Source organism: Hemitrygon akajei, chromosome 6 (assembly GCF_048418815.1).
Source record: "Hemitrygon akajei chromosome 6, sHemAka1.3, whole genome shotgun sequence".
NCBI classification, from domain to species: domain Eukaryota; kingdom Metazoa; phylum Chordata; class Chondrichthyes; order Myliobatiformes; family Dasyatidae; genus Hemitrygon; species Hemitrygon akajei.
In genome coordinates, this window is record NC_133129.1 from 41,218,839 (window position 1) to 41,239,216 (window position 20,378).

Sequence of the window (20,378 nt, forward strand, 5' to 3'; positions counted from 1 at the left end):
CACTATTGGGATAAATTACATTTATCAAATGTGTTAACTCTGGGAGCAAATAGTCGCCATTGCACATTCTAATCTTTCCGCAACTGAGACAGAATTATCAGTATATGAAATACTGGGCTCTAAATTTTAAAGTTCGTTATCTTTCCGAACGCCCTAACTTTCTGTTGTGTTGGCTGGAACATTGTCAATGTGCTGGTGGGTGGCTCTTCAACCAAAATAGGGCATTTAAATTACAGGATGCTGTGTATATAATTAGAAGTAAGTGCGGGGAGCAGGCCTGACGTCATCGTATAATTGCTGGGCTTTGACGTCAGGACGAGCTGGAACGAGGCAGGCGAGTCAGAGGTGGGTGACGGCGCAACGTGCTGACGTTTATTTAAAGGTCCGGTGCACGGAGGATGGACGGGCAGAAGTACTGGAGTGTTATGGAGCGAATGGGACTGTAGCGGGGGGCTCGTTGACGGAGGCATGGAAGGCTGCGCTGCCAACGCCGCGTGAGCGGAATCTTGACCCGGAGAGCACTTGCCGTCACTCCCCGCCTTTGCTTCTCCCAGCCCCCGGCCGCAGTCGACGATATTCCCTCCTCACTCCTTCCTCCCTCCCCACCCCCCCCACCCCACCATTCCCTCGACCATCTCCTCCTCCAGGAACTGAAACCGGAGAGCGACCTGGAGGACTTAACGACGACTCTTTCGCTCTTCCTCTGCTGCGGGGATGAAATTAATGCTGGTAATGTCTTTCTGAGCGGACGGTCCCTGCATCATCTCCATCGTTAACGCAATAAACGAGAAGCAAGCGGAGAATCGGCGTGTCTTCAGCAGGAGGGCAAAATGGGGTGAGATATTCGGTTTCTTATTTGTGTAAACATTTAGAGCGAATAAGCGGCATTCTGTAATCGAGATTATTGGAATCAATTCAGTTCTCTTTCTCTCACCCCAACCCCCATTAACTGTTCAGAAGCTAACGTGCTTTAAGGGCAATATTGGGTCGCTGACGCAGGTGTTTCAGGCGCTTGACACTTTTGTAGCTGCGGTCGAGGATCAGTTGTACAGCCCCCTCAAACTAATAACTAGCTGTATTCCCTTCATGTGTATTAATGTAATTTCAAATGCATATTGATAGCACTAAGTCCGAGAAGCAACGAGGTCTGTCAAACGTCGTCAATCTGCGAAGTCATCGCTTACATTTAATATACGGCGTGACATTCAAATAATGCAAGTTCGAAAATTAACTCGAGTTTTCTGTGGCTACCTAAGAAACTTCAGGCATCATCCTAATCAGTTTCGTTATATAGAAAGCTCTGAATATTCTCCATAAATTTTACTACATCTAGCATTCACCGAAGACGAGAAGCTCGTTTTCTTTTTTTTTAAAACTTGTTCTAAGTATTCGTTCCATTCGATCCAAAGAATTCGGTTTATTGAACGGGCTTGCATTTTTTTCATATATATATTTAAGCTCTGATAAAGTTTTAAATATTTTATAATCACATTATTAAATCTAAGTTGACTTGCTTTAAAAACAAAGTCCTACATTTATTTTGCAGAAACTGGCTGCCAAACAGTATTTGAATAGTTGCTATTTTTGCATTTAACTTTCTCCCTCAGGTGCAACGCCTACCCCAACTAATTTTCAGATGTCAAAATTAGTGAAACTTGTAATTCAGTGACATTTTGCTTAATTGTATCGATGTAAAATGTACACATTCTTAGAAGTAAAAATTTATACTTGTACCAAATTTCTTAACATCTAAAATTGAGTCATTTAAAAGTAATGTTCAGAAAACCCAACTTGAACTATCTATTAAATGGTTATTTGTGTATAATTTGGGGTATAAAATTTTCAAATGCATCGAGAATTCAAATTCTGTATGAACTTTAGGCTTGTATTTGCATTTGTTTTTCAACTCTTAAGTTCTGAAGATCACTTTACACAAAAGGAGGAATCAAGACAATTTGTGCATGGGTGGTGAAATTAAGTGTATAATATCATCCAGATGTCCGTTTCTATAGTTGAGGTTTGCATTGTCATTGTGTTGAATGTACTGATTAATAATGTCACCTAGTTTTTAATAACAATTCATCCTGCATTGACATGACTTGGTTGTTTCTGCTACATGCAAATATTTATGACAATTGTCTTGGAGGGAATTTAAGTAACTTCTTTACAGGTGATGTGTGCAGTTCTTGAAGTAACAGTAGTACTTAATTTCCTTGAGTAGAAGCCTCTTCTGTCATTTTCTATTGAATGATCCATTCATATTGTATTTGTTCTTCAGAACAAACATATTGGAACCAAAAGTAGGTCGCCTGGACCCTCAAGCCTGTTTTATCATGCTGGATCTGACTGTAACCTCAAAATAACATTCCTGTATTTTCCTGTAATCTTTGTTCATCTCAACTACATATAAACTAGCCTTAAATGTTCAAAGGTTCTGCTACCACTGCTCTTGGAGAAAGAAATTTTCGAAGTCATTTCCTCCGTGGGGGAAAACATCTCATCCGTCCTGAATGAATGATCCTGAACAGTGCTTCATTTCCTTTTAGACAAAATATCCTCTTCAGTTTTCCTTTGTCAAGACAGCTGAGGATCTACCTTTTCAATCAAATCTCAGCAAGTATATGTCTTACCTATCCAACTTTTTCCTCAAAAGCCAACCTACCCAATGTAGGTTTCAGTAGTTAACCATCTGTGAAATATTTCCATTGCAGTTGTATTAGTCCTTGAATCAGGAGTCCAGTACTGTACAATCTCAACATAAAAACAGAGAAGTTTACAGAACATTACAGGCCCTTCAGCCCATGATGTTGTACCAACCATGTAACCTACTCTAGAAACTACCTAGAAATCCCTTACCGCATAGCCCTCTATTTTCACATACCTATCTAAGAGTCTATTGTATCCACCTCTACCACCTTCACTGGCAGTGTATTCCCTGCACCCACCACTCTGTGTGGAAAAACTCCCTTCTGACATCCCCCTTGTACCTATTTCCAAGCATCCCTCGTGTTAGCCATTCCAGTCCTGGAGCAAAAATCCTCTGGCTATCCACATGATCAGTGCCCCTAATCTTATACACCTCCATCAGGTCACAGCTCTTCCTCCGTCACTCCAAGGAGAAAAGGCCAAGTTCACTCAACCTATTTGCATAAGGCATATTCTCCAATCAAGGCAACATCCTTGTGAGTGTCCTCTGAGCCCTCTCAACAATACCCTATATGCTATATAGAGCATAAGCACCTACATTTGCAAATATTCTGTTAAATTTCCTAGTGGCATGTTGTATGGGCCTCCGAGCCTTTTGGGAACCATACACAAATGCAGATTCTTTTGCATTTCTTCACCAATGGGAGAATATGCAGCTTTATTTTTCCTGCCAAAAAGATTTCACTTCATACTCTATATGCCAAACATATTCATTTAACTATATCCCTTTGTAGCCTAATTGCCCTCTTCACAATCTACCTATGTATCAACCCTTCATATGACTTTCAGCCCAGCAATTCCATGCTGATCATCAGCTACCTATTTTCACTGGTCTTGCAGTATTCCTGTGTTTGCTTCTCTCCATATGTTTGTATGCTCCAGCAGAACCTATCATTCACCTACAGACTAGGGGGTAATTTACAATGGCCAGTTAACCTACCAACCTCGTACTTCTCTGGGGTGTGGGAGGACTCCAGAGCACCTGGAGTTAATGCAGCGGCTTACAAGCAGAATGTGCAAACCCCACACACAGCATCTAAGATGAGGACCGAGCCTGCCTCTCTGACACTGAAAGGCAGCTGGCTGTATTACTTTGCTATTTATTTTTTTGACGTTATAAAAATACAAATGGAAAGATCAATTTTATTAAGTGGACTTCACACTTGGCCGTGTGTGACCATTTGAAATATTTTTGGAAGATCCAATTAGGCTTTTAAGTTTGTTTTGAAAACACTTCTGTCTATTTTTAATTCTTGCAGAACAAACAAAAACACATAGAACGTAGAGCAGTATAGCTCAGAAACAGGCCCATCAGCCCACAATGTCTTGCTGAACCTATTAAATAGGTAATCAAATGTGCAATTAAACTAATTTCTTCTGCCTACACAATGCCACGTCCTTCCATTTTCCTCACATTCATGTGCCTATCTCTTTAAAAAGTCCCTAAGTTATCTACCTTGATCACCACCCTAGGCAGCATGTTCCAGGTACCTACCACTCTCTGTGTAATGGAAAAAAACTTGCCCTTCACAGCTCCTGTGAAATTAGCCCCTTTCACCTTAAATGCATGCCTTCTGGTATAAGACATTTCAACCCTGGGGAGAAAATAACTGTCTACTCTCTATGCCTCTCATAACCTTACAAATCTCTATCAGATCTCCCTCAGTCTCTGCCACTCTACAGAAAACAACCCAGTTTGTCCAATCTCTCATAGCACATGCTCTCTTATCCAGGCAGCATCCTGGTAAACTTCTTCTGCACCCTCTCTAAAACCATGATGTCTTTCCTATAATGGGACAACCTGGATTGTATGCAACTTAATTTGCTAACTTTTGAATTCAGTGTCTCAACTAATAAAGGCAAGGATGCCATTTGCCGCCTTAACCACCCTATCAACCTGTAGCCATTTTCAGGGAGCTATGAACTCAGACCCCAAGATCCCTCTGTTCATCAACATGGTTAAGGGTCTTGCCCTTAACAGTGTACTGTCTCAAAGTACAGTGAGTCTTTTGTGGGACGAAGTGAAGCAACTATATACTAGCAAAATACATTTAGTAAGTTTACCTCTAAATGGATAATTTTAACTCCACTTGGATAAACAGGGATGTGTTACTAGTTTAAGGTAGATGGATTTCTCCTCACAAATTTTCAATTTATGTATTTCCTCTGTTGTTAGGCAAAGTGGCAATAGTTCATAAGATATTGGCCGTAGAGGAAAGAGTTAATTTACAATCACTTATGCTTTTTTTTAAAGAAGAAAGGGGGGATAATTGTCGTCTTATCTTGAAATGCTCGAAACAGGGACTGTCATAGTCATTGATCCAATGGTTTCAATGCAGCCATGAACCGGAACACATGGTTATGTAGATTGATCTGCATTCTGGTTGCAGTATGTGTTGTCTTGGTCAGTGGTATCCAGAAGGCTGCCGCTTTCCATCAAAGTAAATCCAATATACTGAGGGAAGCCACTTCTTCAATAGAAATTCCTTGAAATAAGCAGCATCTCTAAAGGATAAACAGAAAATGCTGGAAATGTATGGCAAATCTGACAGCTTAAAGATTTTAACAATTCTCCATAATTCCTTTGGAAATGTAAGATATGCAAGATCATTTTTTGACGACTTTGCTTGCTACATCAAAGGCTAATTACTGATCTTGTTTTGGGATTGAAACATGAGCCTGCAGTTTCTCTCTGGGTTGTGTTTCCAAGATTTGCATTTTTATATAGAATGCTAAGTTTTCACAATATCGTAGGGCATTATTAGGTTGTTAAATACAGAGAACTGAACTAAATTAGATTAATGGAATAGGCGTAATGTGGGTGGGCAGTTGTGTTTCCTCACAGAAGGTACACTATTGTTTTGGAAATAGTTAATGAAAATACTGAGGTCAGTGTACATGTTAATTTACAGCTTAACTTTTGCTTACAGCAGTTGAGTTTCTTTTTTGTAGCTAGGTCACAATATTCTGCATTATCTAATTGAAGGATTCATTTTAAATTTGTATACATTGCCTATTTCTGGTTGGTAGACATTCATATGCAACAGGGTCCTGTTGCATCTTGGAATGAGTGAGGTGGAGAGACGAAGGGCGAGAATTGTGTGGTTTCTACTTTCTTGAACATTTGGGCTATGGAAATTCAGTTCATTGTTAATCTGTTCAATAAATCTGTCATCTGCCACACTTTATTCTTTTGGCAGTCATTCTTATGAATGGTAGTGTTTCTGGCCAATAGGGCATCGCATCCCTGGCAGCATCGCTTGAAAATATAATGCTTGATTTCATGTGTGCAGAGGGCACTTCATGATGAGTTCTTTTGGCTCCTCCAAAGTGTCCAACCTGTCACTTTGCTTGTTCACTATGCAATAATGGATAACTTAAGATTTTTTAAAATTGGAAGCCGTTGTTTTGAGTCCCTGCCTCAAACTGTTTTCAAGCCACTACCTCTAACCCCTCCATCACAATTTAGTATGTTCTAAGCTTCTCACAGAGATGGTATCCTGTTTCACACTGACTTGAATTTCTAACTCATCATCTCTCCATCTATGAGACCGTTTACTTACAGCTCTATAATTTGGATTAGCTCCTTCCCTGCTGTGGCTCATCTGTGGAAGCCTTCAACCAAAAAAAAAAGATAAACCTTGATTTATTTTTTCCCAAGTCACAATTCTGGTGTGACCCAACATAGAATTCAAAAGTCTTATTATTCCATAATGTAATGCTATCATAAAGAGCATCGTTACCTGTCTCCACATGTAGCTTAACCACCAGTGTTGGGATGATTTGCCATCTGTGATTCAGGAAGCCTTGGAAATTTGTAATTGCGAAATGAGAACATGCAAGACTCACTAACTGTTTTTGGTTGGTTAAATTTGAAAATTTGTCATGGAAATTTCAATTCCAGCTTGCAATTTGCATCCCATAATATAACTAGCTTTTCAATTAATTTGATGTTTTGGGTTGATGACTTCTCATCAGAACTTGCCATCATGGACTGAAACATTAGTTCTCTCACTCTCCAAAGATATTCAGTATTTTTGTTTTTCACGTTTCCAGCAGATAGATAGATTAAGAGTTCTAATTTGGACACAATAGGTCAAAGTTGATAGCTAGAACATTAAGATTATGTGCATAAACTGGTATTGAAATTTTCATGGCTGAATAAATGTGGGGTAAATTTTCATAAAATAATTTTTGAAGTCTGAATGCAACACTGTCAAATTAGTTTCTGTAATGCTTTACCTATAGAACAAAAAAAATGGAAAATATTCTAAAAATTTGACCTTGATTGACCAAGTTATTTTCACGTATTGTTCATCAATCTGAGCATACCTCTTGCTGTTTGTGGTTTTGAACAAAAGAACTAAATCAAGTAATATTTTGGAGAGAGTTATTTCAGTAGGTTTCCCTTGTATTTCTATAGTGCCACAAAAGCTGTGAGATTTCTACATAATTTCTTCATAATTGTTAAGCTCATCTGTTATGTTACATCTTTGATTTAAACCACACAAAAACATAATTTACTATACTGAATATGATCTTGGCTTAATATATGACTGCTACAGTTTAATATCTAAACTGATGGTTTCACCATTGTTATAAGCAATAAAAATGTCAAAGTTCTGTACCATGTTGTGCTTTAATTTAATGTTGATTCTTGTAGTGCATTTAGTCTACCATGTGGGTTCTGGCACTTGTAAGTGATTGTCCAATTAGTCAAACTCTCCTGCTTTCTTACTGAAACCCAATAAATGTATTATCTGTCCTCCAGCTGTATTTTGAGAGTTATTGATGCTGCTTCCATAACACTTACTGGGCATGTATTGCAGATCATAGTAATTTTGAGGGGATTTAAAATAATAGCTTTTCATTTCTGCTTTAGCTGATGTTAAATCTGTACCCTCTTGATTATAAACCCATTGTAGGAAGTTGGTATTTCTTAGTCGATCATAGATTACTTGAAGTAATGAAGTTTTTTCGAAAAGTGACAATTAATATGCAGCTTTGCACTTTTGTGAATTGCCTTTACAATTGAGTTGTTTAGTGGTTACCTTTTGAGCAGCCTCTAAATGCATTGTTAACCTTCTCTACTCCCATGTTTCTCTTTCCTCTAACTTGTTTTTATAATAATTTGAGAGGTAAAGTAAAACCTTCAAATGAATAATCAATTCAGCCAAGCCCTTGCTTCCTCAATTGTAGTAAAAAGGGGTAGGAAGATGAATTTTCCAAAGGTACTTCCCCTAGTACATGACTTCCTTTGTTGAGTAGGTATCTGACTAATCTTTAGGGAGGTTTGCCTAAAAAAAAAAAATTGATCTTCAGTCTCTGGGCAAATTGATGCATCTTTTGTCTTTAAATCCAACATTGTCGAAGTGTAGAAAATTTCTCTGAACTGAATATCTATAAAGCAATAATTTTTATCATGTTCAAGTATTTAAAGACTTCTCATCATTTCAATCTAAAATTTCAAGTTTTGGGAAATCAAAGGTGATATCACTTTAACAGATATTGTGAGTTATTTGCACTGAAGAAATGAGCGCTGGGTTACCATAGTATAGTTACTCACAGATTTAAAAGCAATCTGGGGCAGAGCAGTATTTTGTCAAAAGAAATTATCCTTTTGAGAAATGTTCAAAGGACTTACTAAGAATTACTCTTTCAAGTCGAATGTTTGCTGCATTCTGAGCAGAAGAAAATTTTTGTTCATGATGGAGAAGGAAACATTAAACAAGGCACCTAAAGACCTGCTGCTCCTCTTTGGAAATCGTGATCCACCAGTGCCATCAGATTGAGCAAAACTGTCACACAGTGTGCTGTTCAAGCTCAAGTACATTTATTTTCAAAGAATGCATAAATTATACAACTTTGAGACTTGTTTACAAATAGCCACTAAGCAAAAACCAAATTAAAAGAAAAAAAACAATAAAAATAAAAGACCAGCACTTGATGCGCAGGAGAAGAAAAAGAATATACAAGTGGTGCAAACAATTGAAGTGAACAACAGCATTCTGAACCAAAATTGAGTCCTAAGATCCGAACCCTAGAGCAGCCCGGAGTAGGCCCAGCAGCTGGGGCAGTCTTCATAGCTTCAGCACCAAAGAGATGACCATCGCAAAAAATGAGTGAAATCGACTCCGCCGACTGACGCTCTTTTATTTGGTCTGTCTGGGCCGATATTTAAATTGACCAAAAGAGAGCTGAGTATTGCAGAGAGTGAGTGAAATTGTTTAAACAGTGTAAGGTACCTTGCACTTGGACCCGGGCACCACTGCTGTGAAGGTCCTTGGGCCTAGACCATGCCACCTAGCGCCTCGCTCTGGGCCCAGGTTTCGTCGACCACCCAAAGCCTCTCTCAAGCTCTTCAAATCAGCTTGGCGCCCAGTGCAATCCAACTTCACACCTGGGCCAGTTGTCCGAGCATTGTAATTGAATTTCCTCTGCCTGTGCCCCATCATCTTCTTAGAGCACCCAGAGTGGTCCAGCTTCATTTCCAGGTCAGCTGTATGGGCACCAGAACTCCATCTGCAATTACTCATCTGCTGAAATTGCTTCGCCATTGCTCGCCCCTTCACTGTTTACAGCGATAATTTAACACAATTTACCACAAAACATATTTTTACTTATCTTATTAGTCGGATTTCTTAGCTTTTTGACTACCAGGAAACTGTGGCATGTTTTCAGTAGTGCCAACATATCCGGCTATTGCACAAAATTATAAGCTGTAATTAGTGTAGATCTTTGCTTTTGTCTCCTGATTTAATAGTAAAGAGACTACCAACTGAACCAAACTGTTAGCACTTTTTAGGCATTTTACAAAGAATTAGAAATGTAATGAAAGCACTTTTGGCCATGCATTCTCTCAGATATCATAAACACAAGAGATTCTGCAGATGCTGGAAATTTAGAGTAATGCACGCAAAATACTGGAGGAATCAACAGGTCTGGCAGGATCTTTAAAGAGTTTAAGTTTCGGACCAAACTCTGACAATGTTTCAATCCTGATGAAGGGTGTTGCCTGAAAAGTTTGACTCTTTAATCCTCTCCCTAGATGCTGCCTGACCCGCTGATTTCCTCATTACCTCAGATATCCTTGGGTATACCATAGAAGATAATCTACACTTCCATATTCACCTCATTCATTTTCTTACCCAAGGTTCCTACTGTAGTTCCAGTGCAGTTAATTCTCAACCATGCACTAAATCCAACGGACCATGGTTTAATTAGTTAGTTTTGTATCAAGAGGAAAAAAATTAGTTTTTTGCCACTTGTACATGAAAACATAGTGAGATGACATATGCACTGTTTGTGTCAATGACCAACATATTCTGGGAAAATGCAAGTATTGCCACGTGCCAGCATAATATGCCTACACTTTACTAGCCCTAACCTGTATGTTTTTGGCATGTGGGAGGAAAGTAGAGCTGGTGGAAACCTACGCAGTTACGGAGAGAATGTACAAACTCTTACAGAAAATGGGAATGGAATCCCAATTGAATTTACAGCTGGAGCTGTAAAGTGTTGCACTAACTGCTACACAACTGTGCCGGCAACTTTCTAGTGAAAGTAACTTGCGTAAACTAAATAGTGAAATGCAGAAGAAAATGCTGATACGATTGGAATGTTCAAACATCTGCAGCCTTATATGGCAACAGATGAGGAAATGATCCAGAGCACTGTTGTCACGCAAATTCTTTTAAAGTTCCACCTAGTAAAAAGTTTCAAAAAATTGTGGTTAGTAATCATTAGTACTGTAATAACTTTTTTGATTATGAAATGTCAAACACTCAAGTTGCTTTACCTGATAAGTATACAAAGTTACACTTGGATTTCACAGTAAACTTTAAGTGGTTAATTAGGTGTTTGGAATAGCCAGTAGAAATGCTTTACAAAAGAAAACTGATTTTACATAGCATTTCCTAAACTGTGAATTATTTTTCTCAGAAACTTTCAAGTTTTTGTTGTGAAGTGTCAGAACTTGTTCTTGTGGATCTCAATAACTTGATTAGTAAATAGCTTTCCTCTGTGCCACTGAGCAGTAAAAGTAGAAGATTCTAGATCCACTCTTGAGATGTTATCTGCAATTTACTTCAGTTCGGGTTCATAGGAATGTAAAAATAGCTAACGTAGCCAGTCTTGAATTTTAATCTCTTTAAAATGGCATTTGTTAATCTGTACCTTGGAGTTGTTGGTTTTTTTTTGTCCACCTTTTCCACTTCAATGAAAGCAGATATTGGCAGTTTAAGTTTTATGGGAATTATTCGCAGAGCTGGCTGGTAACAACAGAAAAGGATATACTTCTTGGAAAAGAGAGCAAATTAACAGCAATAGTTGCCATTTGGATAGCATTTGTACTTGTGACACAATTTGTTTGATTTGTATGTTCTCTGCACAGTTGCCCATTTATTTAAATTCAATCCAATATCAGTCAATTTTTAGTGTTAGTAAATGTTTGTTAAAAGACAAGCTAATTCTGATTTTAAAAGAAATTCCTAAATCCTCTTTTGCTTTAGAAAATATAGGGAGAGCTAAATTTTGTACATAATACAGCATAATATTGACAAAACTTGATTGAGTCTTGAATCTTAATAGTTAATGAAAAATTTACTAAATAAACTGGTGTAATTGAAACAGGATAGTTATTTTGTAGGCTAATTCAGGCAACTATTGGAAAAAGCTACATGGAAACAATATTTGAAATACTGGCTTTCATTATTTTAGTGCTGAAAAAGCTGACAATTTAACATTGTTAGATTGTAGATCCTGCTATTTAGTTGCACAAATGTATTTTTTGTTCAAAGTGCAGGTGGACTCAAATATAGTTAGCAAGTATTGAAGACATCGCTCAACTTTAGACTTGAAATGTGATTCTAGCTTTATGTGAATGGTCAAGATTAAATTGTAAATGATGAATATTTAGAAGTTATTGGTGGCAGTTGGAGGTTTCACTCAGATGATTAACTTAACGGTCTGATAATGTAGCTAACAGATTGCTGATGAAGGGATGTGGGTGGAAAAGGTGACATTTCTTTAGTGGAGGCACAAGAGACTTCAGAAGCTGGAATAACAGCAAAGCCGTTTAAGTAACACAGATGAATTAATAAAAGTTTCAACTTGCTGAACGATTTTGTCTCAATCAAATATAACCTCAAGCACTCTTGTGCACATTTTTAGCAGCAGTGTTAAATCTTACATTTCAATTAACTTTTTGATGAAATTCTTGAATTTTGGCAGCTTATCCCTAGATATTTGGCATTTTGATTAGAGACTAGGAAGATGTAACTGGCATGTGACTGAAGTAATTTGGTGTACTTTCCTGTAAGGGTTCATTCCAGAGTTGCATTCCATTTTGCTTACTGCCCTTGTTCTCCACTAGCTCAATACTGAATTTGTTATGTTTACTTTAAATGTTTTACCTGACTTGGTTAACAGAAGTGAGTATTCATCTTTCTTTTGCTATTTTATATTTGTCAGCAGTATCACTAATTGTATTAATATAGGAGATTGAAAAACAAGTTGAAAAACCAGCTAGCATAATTTGCAGCCAGTTGTGTCTTGTATATGTTGGAAATGAATAGGAGTAGGTGGTGCTCATGTTGTCACTGGTATTGTTAAGGAAAAGATTCTGAAAAATCTACTACTGTTCAGGATTAGATTACATAGAAAGGGAAGTCTGCCAGTAAGTAAAATCATAGGTATCCAACGGCATTTTTCATGCCTCATGATCACTCAGAAAGAAGAGAGCAAAATTCTCAAAATACGGGAACATTTTTCATTATTTTGTGGTGGTATTGTAGAAAAGCATATGGAAATGCCCTGATGCTCATGTCAATTTTTAGTGCCCTTAAAGCTTTAATGTCCTTTTTTTAAGCAAAAGCCAAAGAAGTTAGTTTGTAGCATTATGATGAGTATTCAGACAATATTGACATAATGTGCTGGGGTGAAATTTCCAATGAAATTCGTTTTCCTGTGTCCACTATTTTCCCTTCTCGTAGCTAAGATGGCAGTGCTTCCAAATGCAGTGGCCACTCTGGCTCCAACTAATGGTGTAATCGTTCATCCTTTATATCTTTATGGTTGCAAGTCACTGCTCAATATTGTGCACCTTATTATTTGTTGATTTATTTGTGGTAATATTACTTGTGCACAATACAGTATGTAAAACTCACCTTGGTCCTGAGAAGTTGTTTCATGTGTACATTTGAATGACAAACTGAATTTTAACTTTTCCTCTAGTTTTTTAAATTTTCTTTTCCATTTAATTTGGAATTAACTCCTGTGATTTTCTTTCTTCAACCATCGTATCCCATTAACAAGATGTAGTGTTGGGTTATTTACTACTTATTCCAAGCCTCAATTGCACTTCTGGCAAGTTGCAGTACAAATTTTATTGGGGAAGAAAAAATCAAAAACAGTGCAAGCAGCAGGAAGCCTCAATCTAACAAGATTTAATCCCTTGACAAGCGTTGTACTGCACGGAATGATTCTTTATGCAGAAAATGTCCTTCCTGTGTGGTTCAGTTGTAAACCTATTCTGTGCTAGCATACCATTGTACCTTTTTGTCTGCAGAAATCACATTGCATCCATCCTTGAAGATTGTATTTTACTTTTTAAAATGGTAACTAGTGGGGAACTGAAGTCCTCACAATTCATTCTGTAGAATTTGTATACAGGATAGTTGGAAATAAATAGGAAAAAAAACTTGTATCTACAGTAGCTGGGTAGTGCTTTGGAGGAGAGGAATGTTTAGTTCGGGTCATTGACCTTTGAGTTTATCATGAGGAGGTGGATTTGGAATGATGACATGTTTTGAGGTGTAGAAGAAATGATAAAAGGTGGGTCTGTGTAGGGTGAAAGGCAGAGACTAAATGGGTTAAATAAAAGCATAGCAATAGCTGAATCATATGAAATTGTGGTTCTCATTACGGAGTCCCCATGCTTACTAAACCCTATTGCACTGGATATTGATTTACCAAGAACTGAAGGACAGTTCCTTAACCTCAATTGTGTGGGAGGATAACAATGGAGGCCAAGGTAAGCGTGGTATGGGGAATTTAAAATTAATGGGCACCCAGCAGTTTGATCACCTTGCATATTTGAAAAATGTAGTTGCCCTGTCGATTTGGTTTCAGAGATGCTGCTTGACCTACTGAGTCCTTTGCTATAATTTGGGTTGCAGTGAGTAAAACATTTATTTTGAAGAAAACAATTTTGACTCTTTAAGAACAGGGAATTTAATCTTTCAACTTTCTCCTGCCAATGAATAGCATCTTAAAAATGGTATGTGCTACTTGAATTCCTATATTAAAAGTTTGGTTACAAAATTAAATTGAATCATTTCAACTTAACAACATGGTCTGATTAGAACTTTGAGAACAAATCAGTAATCTTGTTTGAAGCACGGGTTCAAAATGTAATATGATTCTGTTCCAATAATAGTTCAGAATCCTGCTGTGTCAAAGTCCAAAGTGAACATTTGCAGTTGCTATTTATTAACAGTGCTTGAAGTTTTGTTGGTTAGCAATCTCAATCAGTAAGTCTTGTAGTTTCATGTATCCAGAATGATACAGTGATGTAGTTGCCATGTTCTAAGTGTTTTAAACAAAACATTTTGCAGACTGAATTAGTTGTCTGCAAACTAGTTCTACCTCCCTATTTTATCCAAAATCAATACTTCTGTCCATGTTTGTTGTACTATTCAAAGGATAAAATTGCTGTAAAAGACAGCTTCCTGTTCCTGCATGAAGTTTATTGAGAAATGGATGTGAGCCTGGCATCTTTTTGCCAGTTGTCGAGTTTGTGTCTTCTACTCATCAAATCTTCATTGAAATAATTTATTTAGGCTTTATTTACTTCATCTTGGAATTCACTATTTTAAACAGTTCCATCAAATCTCTTAATCCTTTCTATGTTTAAAAAAAAATTACCACAATTTCTCAGTCTATCCACAATTAGAATCTGTTAGCCCTGTGTTGAGGGAAATCCCATCAGCACTGCCTGAAAGCTGTTTGTTCTTCCTCATAGTATGGTAATGAGAAAAGATTAGTTTTATTTGTTGCATTTACATCAAAACAGGGTGAAATATGTTGTCTGCATCAAATCAAAGTACAAAATTCAAAGTAAAATTTATTACTGGAGTAGGTACATGTCACCACGTACAGCCCTTAGACTCTTTTTCTGTGGACAAACTTAGCAAAGCTCTAGAACTAAACAGGATCTGTAAGCTATAAACATCAAGAAGTGTAAACTGTGATCATATATAACAAGCATGAAATAACAAATGAGTCCTTAAATGGGTGTAATTATCCCCTTTTCTTCAAGAGCCTGATGGTTGAGGGGTAGTAACTGTTCTTGAACCTGGTGGTGAGTCCTGAGGCACCCGTACATTGTACCTGATGGCAGTAGCGAGAGAAGAGCAGGGCCTGAGTGGTGAGGGTCTCTGATGGATGCTGTTCATCTGTGGCAATGTTTCATGTGGTAATCAAATCAACAAGGATTGTGCTGGGCAAGTGTCTCCGTGCTTCCTTCTCCAACATCATGTGCCCACAGTTCTCTAACCCTAACCGTACATCTCTGGAATGCGGGAGGAAACCAGAGCATCTGGAGGAAATACACACAGTCAAATGGACAAGATTATCCTTGTGTTTGCTGCAGATTTAAAATGCCATCCTGCTTTTGTGCTCTCTAATTATGAAGCCCTTGGTATCATATTTTATTACAACTTTTTAAACCAGTTCTGATACCTTTTGAGAATTTGTACATCTATTCAATGCTTTAAGGAGCCATTCCAATAACAAATATTTTGACCATAAGTGAGGGAGGAATTTCCCTTGGGCCTTCAGTGCTAAATGTGTGGATGTATATTAGTCACCGATTGTGCTATTGAAATTTAGATTTTGATTTCAGTTGAAACTAATAGTGCAACACAGTTACAGCTCGGGGTGTTGGAGTTCAATACTGGCACTGTCTGTAATGCATTTTTAACTACCTGTACGTTACAAACCTGTGAGTGTGTGGGTTTCCTCTGGATTCTCTGGTTTTCTCACAGTCCACTGGTTTGTAGGTTAATTGGTCATTATAAATTGTGATTAGGCTAGGATTAAATAGGTGGTTTGCTGGGAGGACCGGCTTGTTGGGCCAGAAGGGTCCTGTTTTGCGCTGTCTTAAGTAAAATGGGGGCAATGACTAGTGCTTGCCAGCCTTGTCATTAACTCTGCCATGGATGGTCCCAAGTTCAGCTGCAAAAGGAGGACGACATGGAGCGAGCAAACCTATCCCATAAAAAATCCAGCACTTGCAGAAGCTCCAGAGACCTTATCCCTTAGAGAGGAAGGATCTTTGGGCTACATCTTGAAAGACTGGCCAGGGCAAAGGACTCTGGTGAGCTGCTGTTGACAACCTCTGTCCAAGTAGGGGTGTTGGGCTGAAGAAGAACAACCTACTCAATTAATCAACAGGGAATTTCTACTTGAAGCCCTGTTGTATCTAGTTTAACTTTTTGATTTAGTCCAGAAATTAGGATACTCAAAGGCAGGCATGAATTCTCCAAGTAGTTTTTGAATCTGCACATCATTTGGTGATCTAGGCATCACTGTTCAGGCCAGTATTTATTGCTCCAGTTGGAAACTAATGACCTTAGTCCATTTCAGAAGGTATTGGTGAGTCCATGCCAGATTGGGTAAAAATGGCAGATTTTTGTTTATAGTAGTATGTATGGGTTACAAGACCAATTAAGATGATATTAAATCATAGGAAAATACTTAAAATTGCATGTTTGAATACTTAAAGCAGTAAGCCTGAATATTGGATGTGTTTTAATTCTCCACAAATGATCAAGAAATTATTAAAGGAAATAAGAATGAGTATGTTGGGTGTCAACATCTCCCAAGAATTTCTTGGGCCCAACGTATCAATGCAATCATAATGAAGGAATGCCATTGGTGTCTTATGGCCACACGACATGCATGCGACTGACACTAGTTAGAAAGTGTTCGGCAACAGCTTCCTTGCCCGACTTGAAATTTGATAGGGAGAAAGTAAAGTCTGAAATAGTAGTATTTCAGTAGAGTAAAGGAAATTACAGTGTTATGAAAGAGGAGTTGGCCAAAGTAAATTATAAGGATATATTGGCAGGGATGACAACAGAGCAGCAATGGTGTGAATTTCTAGGGAAAATGAGGAGGATGAAGGATAGATGTATTCCAAAAACAAAGAAATACTTAAGTGGCAAAATAGTACAACAGTGGTTGACAAGGAAAATCAAACCTAAATGCAAAAGAGGGCAGACAACAAAGCAAAAATTAGTGGAAGACAGGATTGGGAAGCTTTTAAAACCTACAGAGAGCAATTAAAAGAATCATTTGGAAGGAAAAGATGAGAAGTGAACGCAAGCTCACAAACAATATCAAGGTAGATAGTAAAAGCTTTTTCAAGTATGTTTGTAAAAAATATATATATATATAAAAAAGGCTTTAGAGTGCTAGAAAATGAGGCCGGAGAAATAATAACAGGGGTCAAGGAGATGGTCAATGAACTAAATAGTATTTTGCATCACTCTTCACTATGGAAGACACTAATAATGTGCCAGATGTTGAAGGGTGTGAGGGGAGAGAAGTGAGTGCAGTTACTATTACAAGAGAGAAGGTGCTCAAAAAGCTGAAAGACCTGAGGGTACATAAGTTACTCGGACCAGACGAATTTTACCCTAGGGCTGTGAAAGAGGTAGTGGTAGAGATTGTGGAGACATAGGTAGTGATCTTTCAAAAAAAAAATTGGACTCTAGCATAGTGCTAGAGGACTGGAAAATTGCAAATGTCATTCTTTAAGAAAGGTGGGAGACAGCAGAAAGAAAATTATAGGCAGTTAACCTGACCTCAGTGGTTGCAACGATGTTGGAGTCAGTTGTTGAGGATGAAGTTAAGGAGTACTTGGTGACACAGGACAAGGTCAACATGGTTTCTTTAGGAGAAAATCTTGTCTGATGAGCCTGTTGTGGAATTCTTTGAGGGGAAATTACAAGTAGGATAGATGAAGGAGGTGTAGTAGATGTTGTGTATTTGGACTTTCAGAAGGCCCTTGACAAGGTGCCACGTATGAGGCTGCTTACTAAGTTAAGAGCTCATGGCATTACAGGAAAGTTACTGGCATGGTGAGAGCATTGGCTGTTTAGGAGGCAGCGAGTGGGAATAAAAGGATCCTTTTCTGGTTAGCTGCCAGTAACTAGTGGTGTTCTGCAGGGGTCACTGTTGGGACGGTTTCTTTTTATGGTGCATATCAATGATTTAGATGATTGAATAGATGGCTTTGTTGCCAAGTTTGCAGATGATTGGTGGAGGGGCAGGTAGTGTCGAGGAAAAGGGTAGGCCATAGAAGGTTTTAGACAGATTAGGAGAATGGGCAAGAGTGGCAAATGAAATACAAAGTTGGAAAATGCACGGTCATGCATTTTGATAATAGAAATAAATGTGCAGATCATTTTCTAAGTGAAGAAAATCTGAAATTCTGAGATGCAAAAGGACTTGGGAGTCTTTGTGCAGAACACCCTAAAGGTCAATTTGCAGATTGAGTCGATGGTGAGGAAGGCAAATGCCATGTTAGCATTCATTTCAAGACGTCTAGAACACAAGAGCAGGGATGTGATGCTGAGGCTCTATAAGGCACTGGTGAGGCCTCACCTTGAAGTTTGTGAACAGTTTTGGGCTTCTCATTTAAGAAAAGATGTGCTGACATTGAAGAGGGTTCAGAGGAAGTTCACAAGGATAATTTCAGGATTGAAAGGGTTATCATACGAGGAATGTTTAATAGCACTGGGGCTGTACTTGCTGGAATTTAGAAGGATGAAGGGCATCTCAAATCCATTGAAAGGCTTAGTCAGTAGATGTGGAAAGGATGTTTCCCTGGTGGAGGAGTCTGGGACAAGAGCGCACAGCCTGAAGATTGCATTCATTTAAAAGAGATGTGGAGAAATTTATTTACCAAATAAATTTATTACCACAGGCAGCTGTGGTGGCCAGGTCGTTTGGTGTACTCGAGGCAGAGATTGATAGGTTCTTGATTGGACATGGCATCAAAGATTACGGGGAGAAGGCTGGGAATTGGGCTGGCCCGGGGGGGAGGGGGAGAAGGATCAGACGATTGAATGGCGGAGCAGACTCAATGGGCCAAATGGCCTAATTCTGCTCCTGTATCTTGTGGTCTCAAGTGGCATAGTGTCTCAAATCAATGACGGGAATTTCGGCTATTTTCTCAAATGTTTTTTTGTTCTTTAAGAGATGTTCCAAATAAGAATCTGCCCCAATTAACCAATGGCCCATTTAACTGGAATCCATTGTACTGTAACAAATATTCAAACATCTGCAATATGTATGTTTGCACAGTATATTTTAACAGTGACATTTTTGATCAGTTCAGATTCCTTTAAGTTATCAAATTTTAGATGGAAGACAGTGATGTAATTTTTTTTAGATACTGTTACAACTTTCTCTCTCTCCATCCACCTAAATTCTGTGTGCCACCAAATAACTACCAGCTGTTTAAAAGGTTTTTACTGTGTGGTGACCTGTCGATTTTACAGTGCGGTGTAAGTGATAATGTGCTGGAGTCAGCAGCTAATATGCAAGACAATGAGTAACTGCTTGTTGGCATCCAGTACAATTTCCCACTTTACTAACGACACTTGTGGCCTTTAATGTAACCAAACGGAGTGATGGATTGCAAAACTGAGATTAACCCTGTTTGTTCAATTTGTATCTGTCAACTGTAGCTGTCAATGATATCAGGTCTGAGTATATTTGCATTATGACCTTCCAGAACTTTCTTCCTGAGCACAAATATTTGCTTAGAAATGTATTGATGGTTTATTCATTTTACTAGACTCTTGTCTTTAAGAATCAGAATCAGGTTTATTATCATCAGCATGTGTTGTGAAATTAGTTTAGGAGCAGCAGTTCAATGCCATACATAACATAAAAAATATAATAATCAATTACAGTCTCTGTATATTGAATAGATTAAAAATAGTACAAAAAGCAGAAATAATATATATATTTAAAAGTGAGGTAGTGTCCAAGGGTCCAATGTCCAATGTCAATATCCATTTAGGAATCAGATGGCAGAGGGGAAGAAGCTGTTCCTGAATCGCTGAGTGCGTGCCTTCGGGCGTCTGTACCTCCTACCTGATGGGAACAGTGGGGAAAAGGGCACGCCCTGGGTGCTAGAAGTCCTTAATGGACACTGCCTTTTTTTAAAAAAAAGCTAATGTAAATGGTTAAATTTGCTATGATCTTAGTTATCAGGGCAAAACTATTGTTGAATGGACTGTATAGGGCAAAAATTACTTTACTGAAAAATAATTACTGTTGAATGTTTATTTTCCATCTCATCAATATTTAAATGGAATTTGAGTTAAATGTAAATGTTAAATATGGAGGTTTTATGTTGCTAAGGATTGATTTCAATGGAGATATTGTCTCTAAAGAGGATAATTTGGATCTCAGCTGAGGGGTGTGGGGGGAGGGGGTGGTGACTGATGGCTGGAGGGCCAGAATTTCATTTTAAGCAATAATGGATAGGTGCACCTTAACCCTCATTAATTTCCAACAAAATGTGCCCCAGGAATTCTATCCAATGTATAGAAAAAATTATAGTCAAGATTTTTCAATCCATTAAAAGTAAA

The 20,378-nt window shown here is 38.1% G+C and overlaps 1 protein-coding gene across 1 annotated transcript in view; it reads left to right on the plus strand.

Annotated features, from left to right (window-relative positions):
- Positions 1-384: 384 nt before the first annotated feature.
- The window catches only part of homer1b (homer scaffold protein 1b), a 72,582-nt gene continuing 52,588 nt past the window's right edge, over positions 385-20,378 (plus strand). The window contains exon 1 of the mRNA XM_073048215.1: positions 385-835. Coding sequence (XP_072904316.1) covers positions 831-835 — 5 coding nt within the window. The 5' untranslated portion in view covers positions 385-830. The remainder of the gene's footprint in view (positions 836-20,378) is intronic.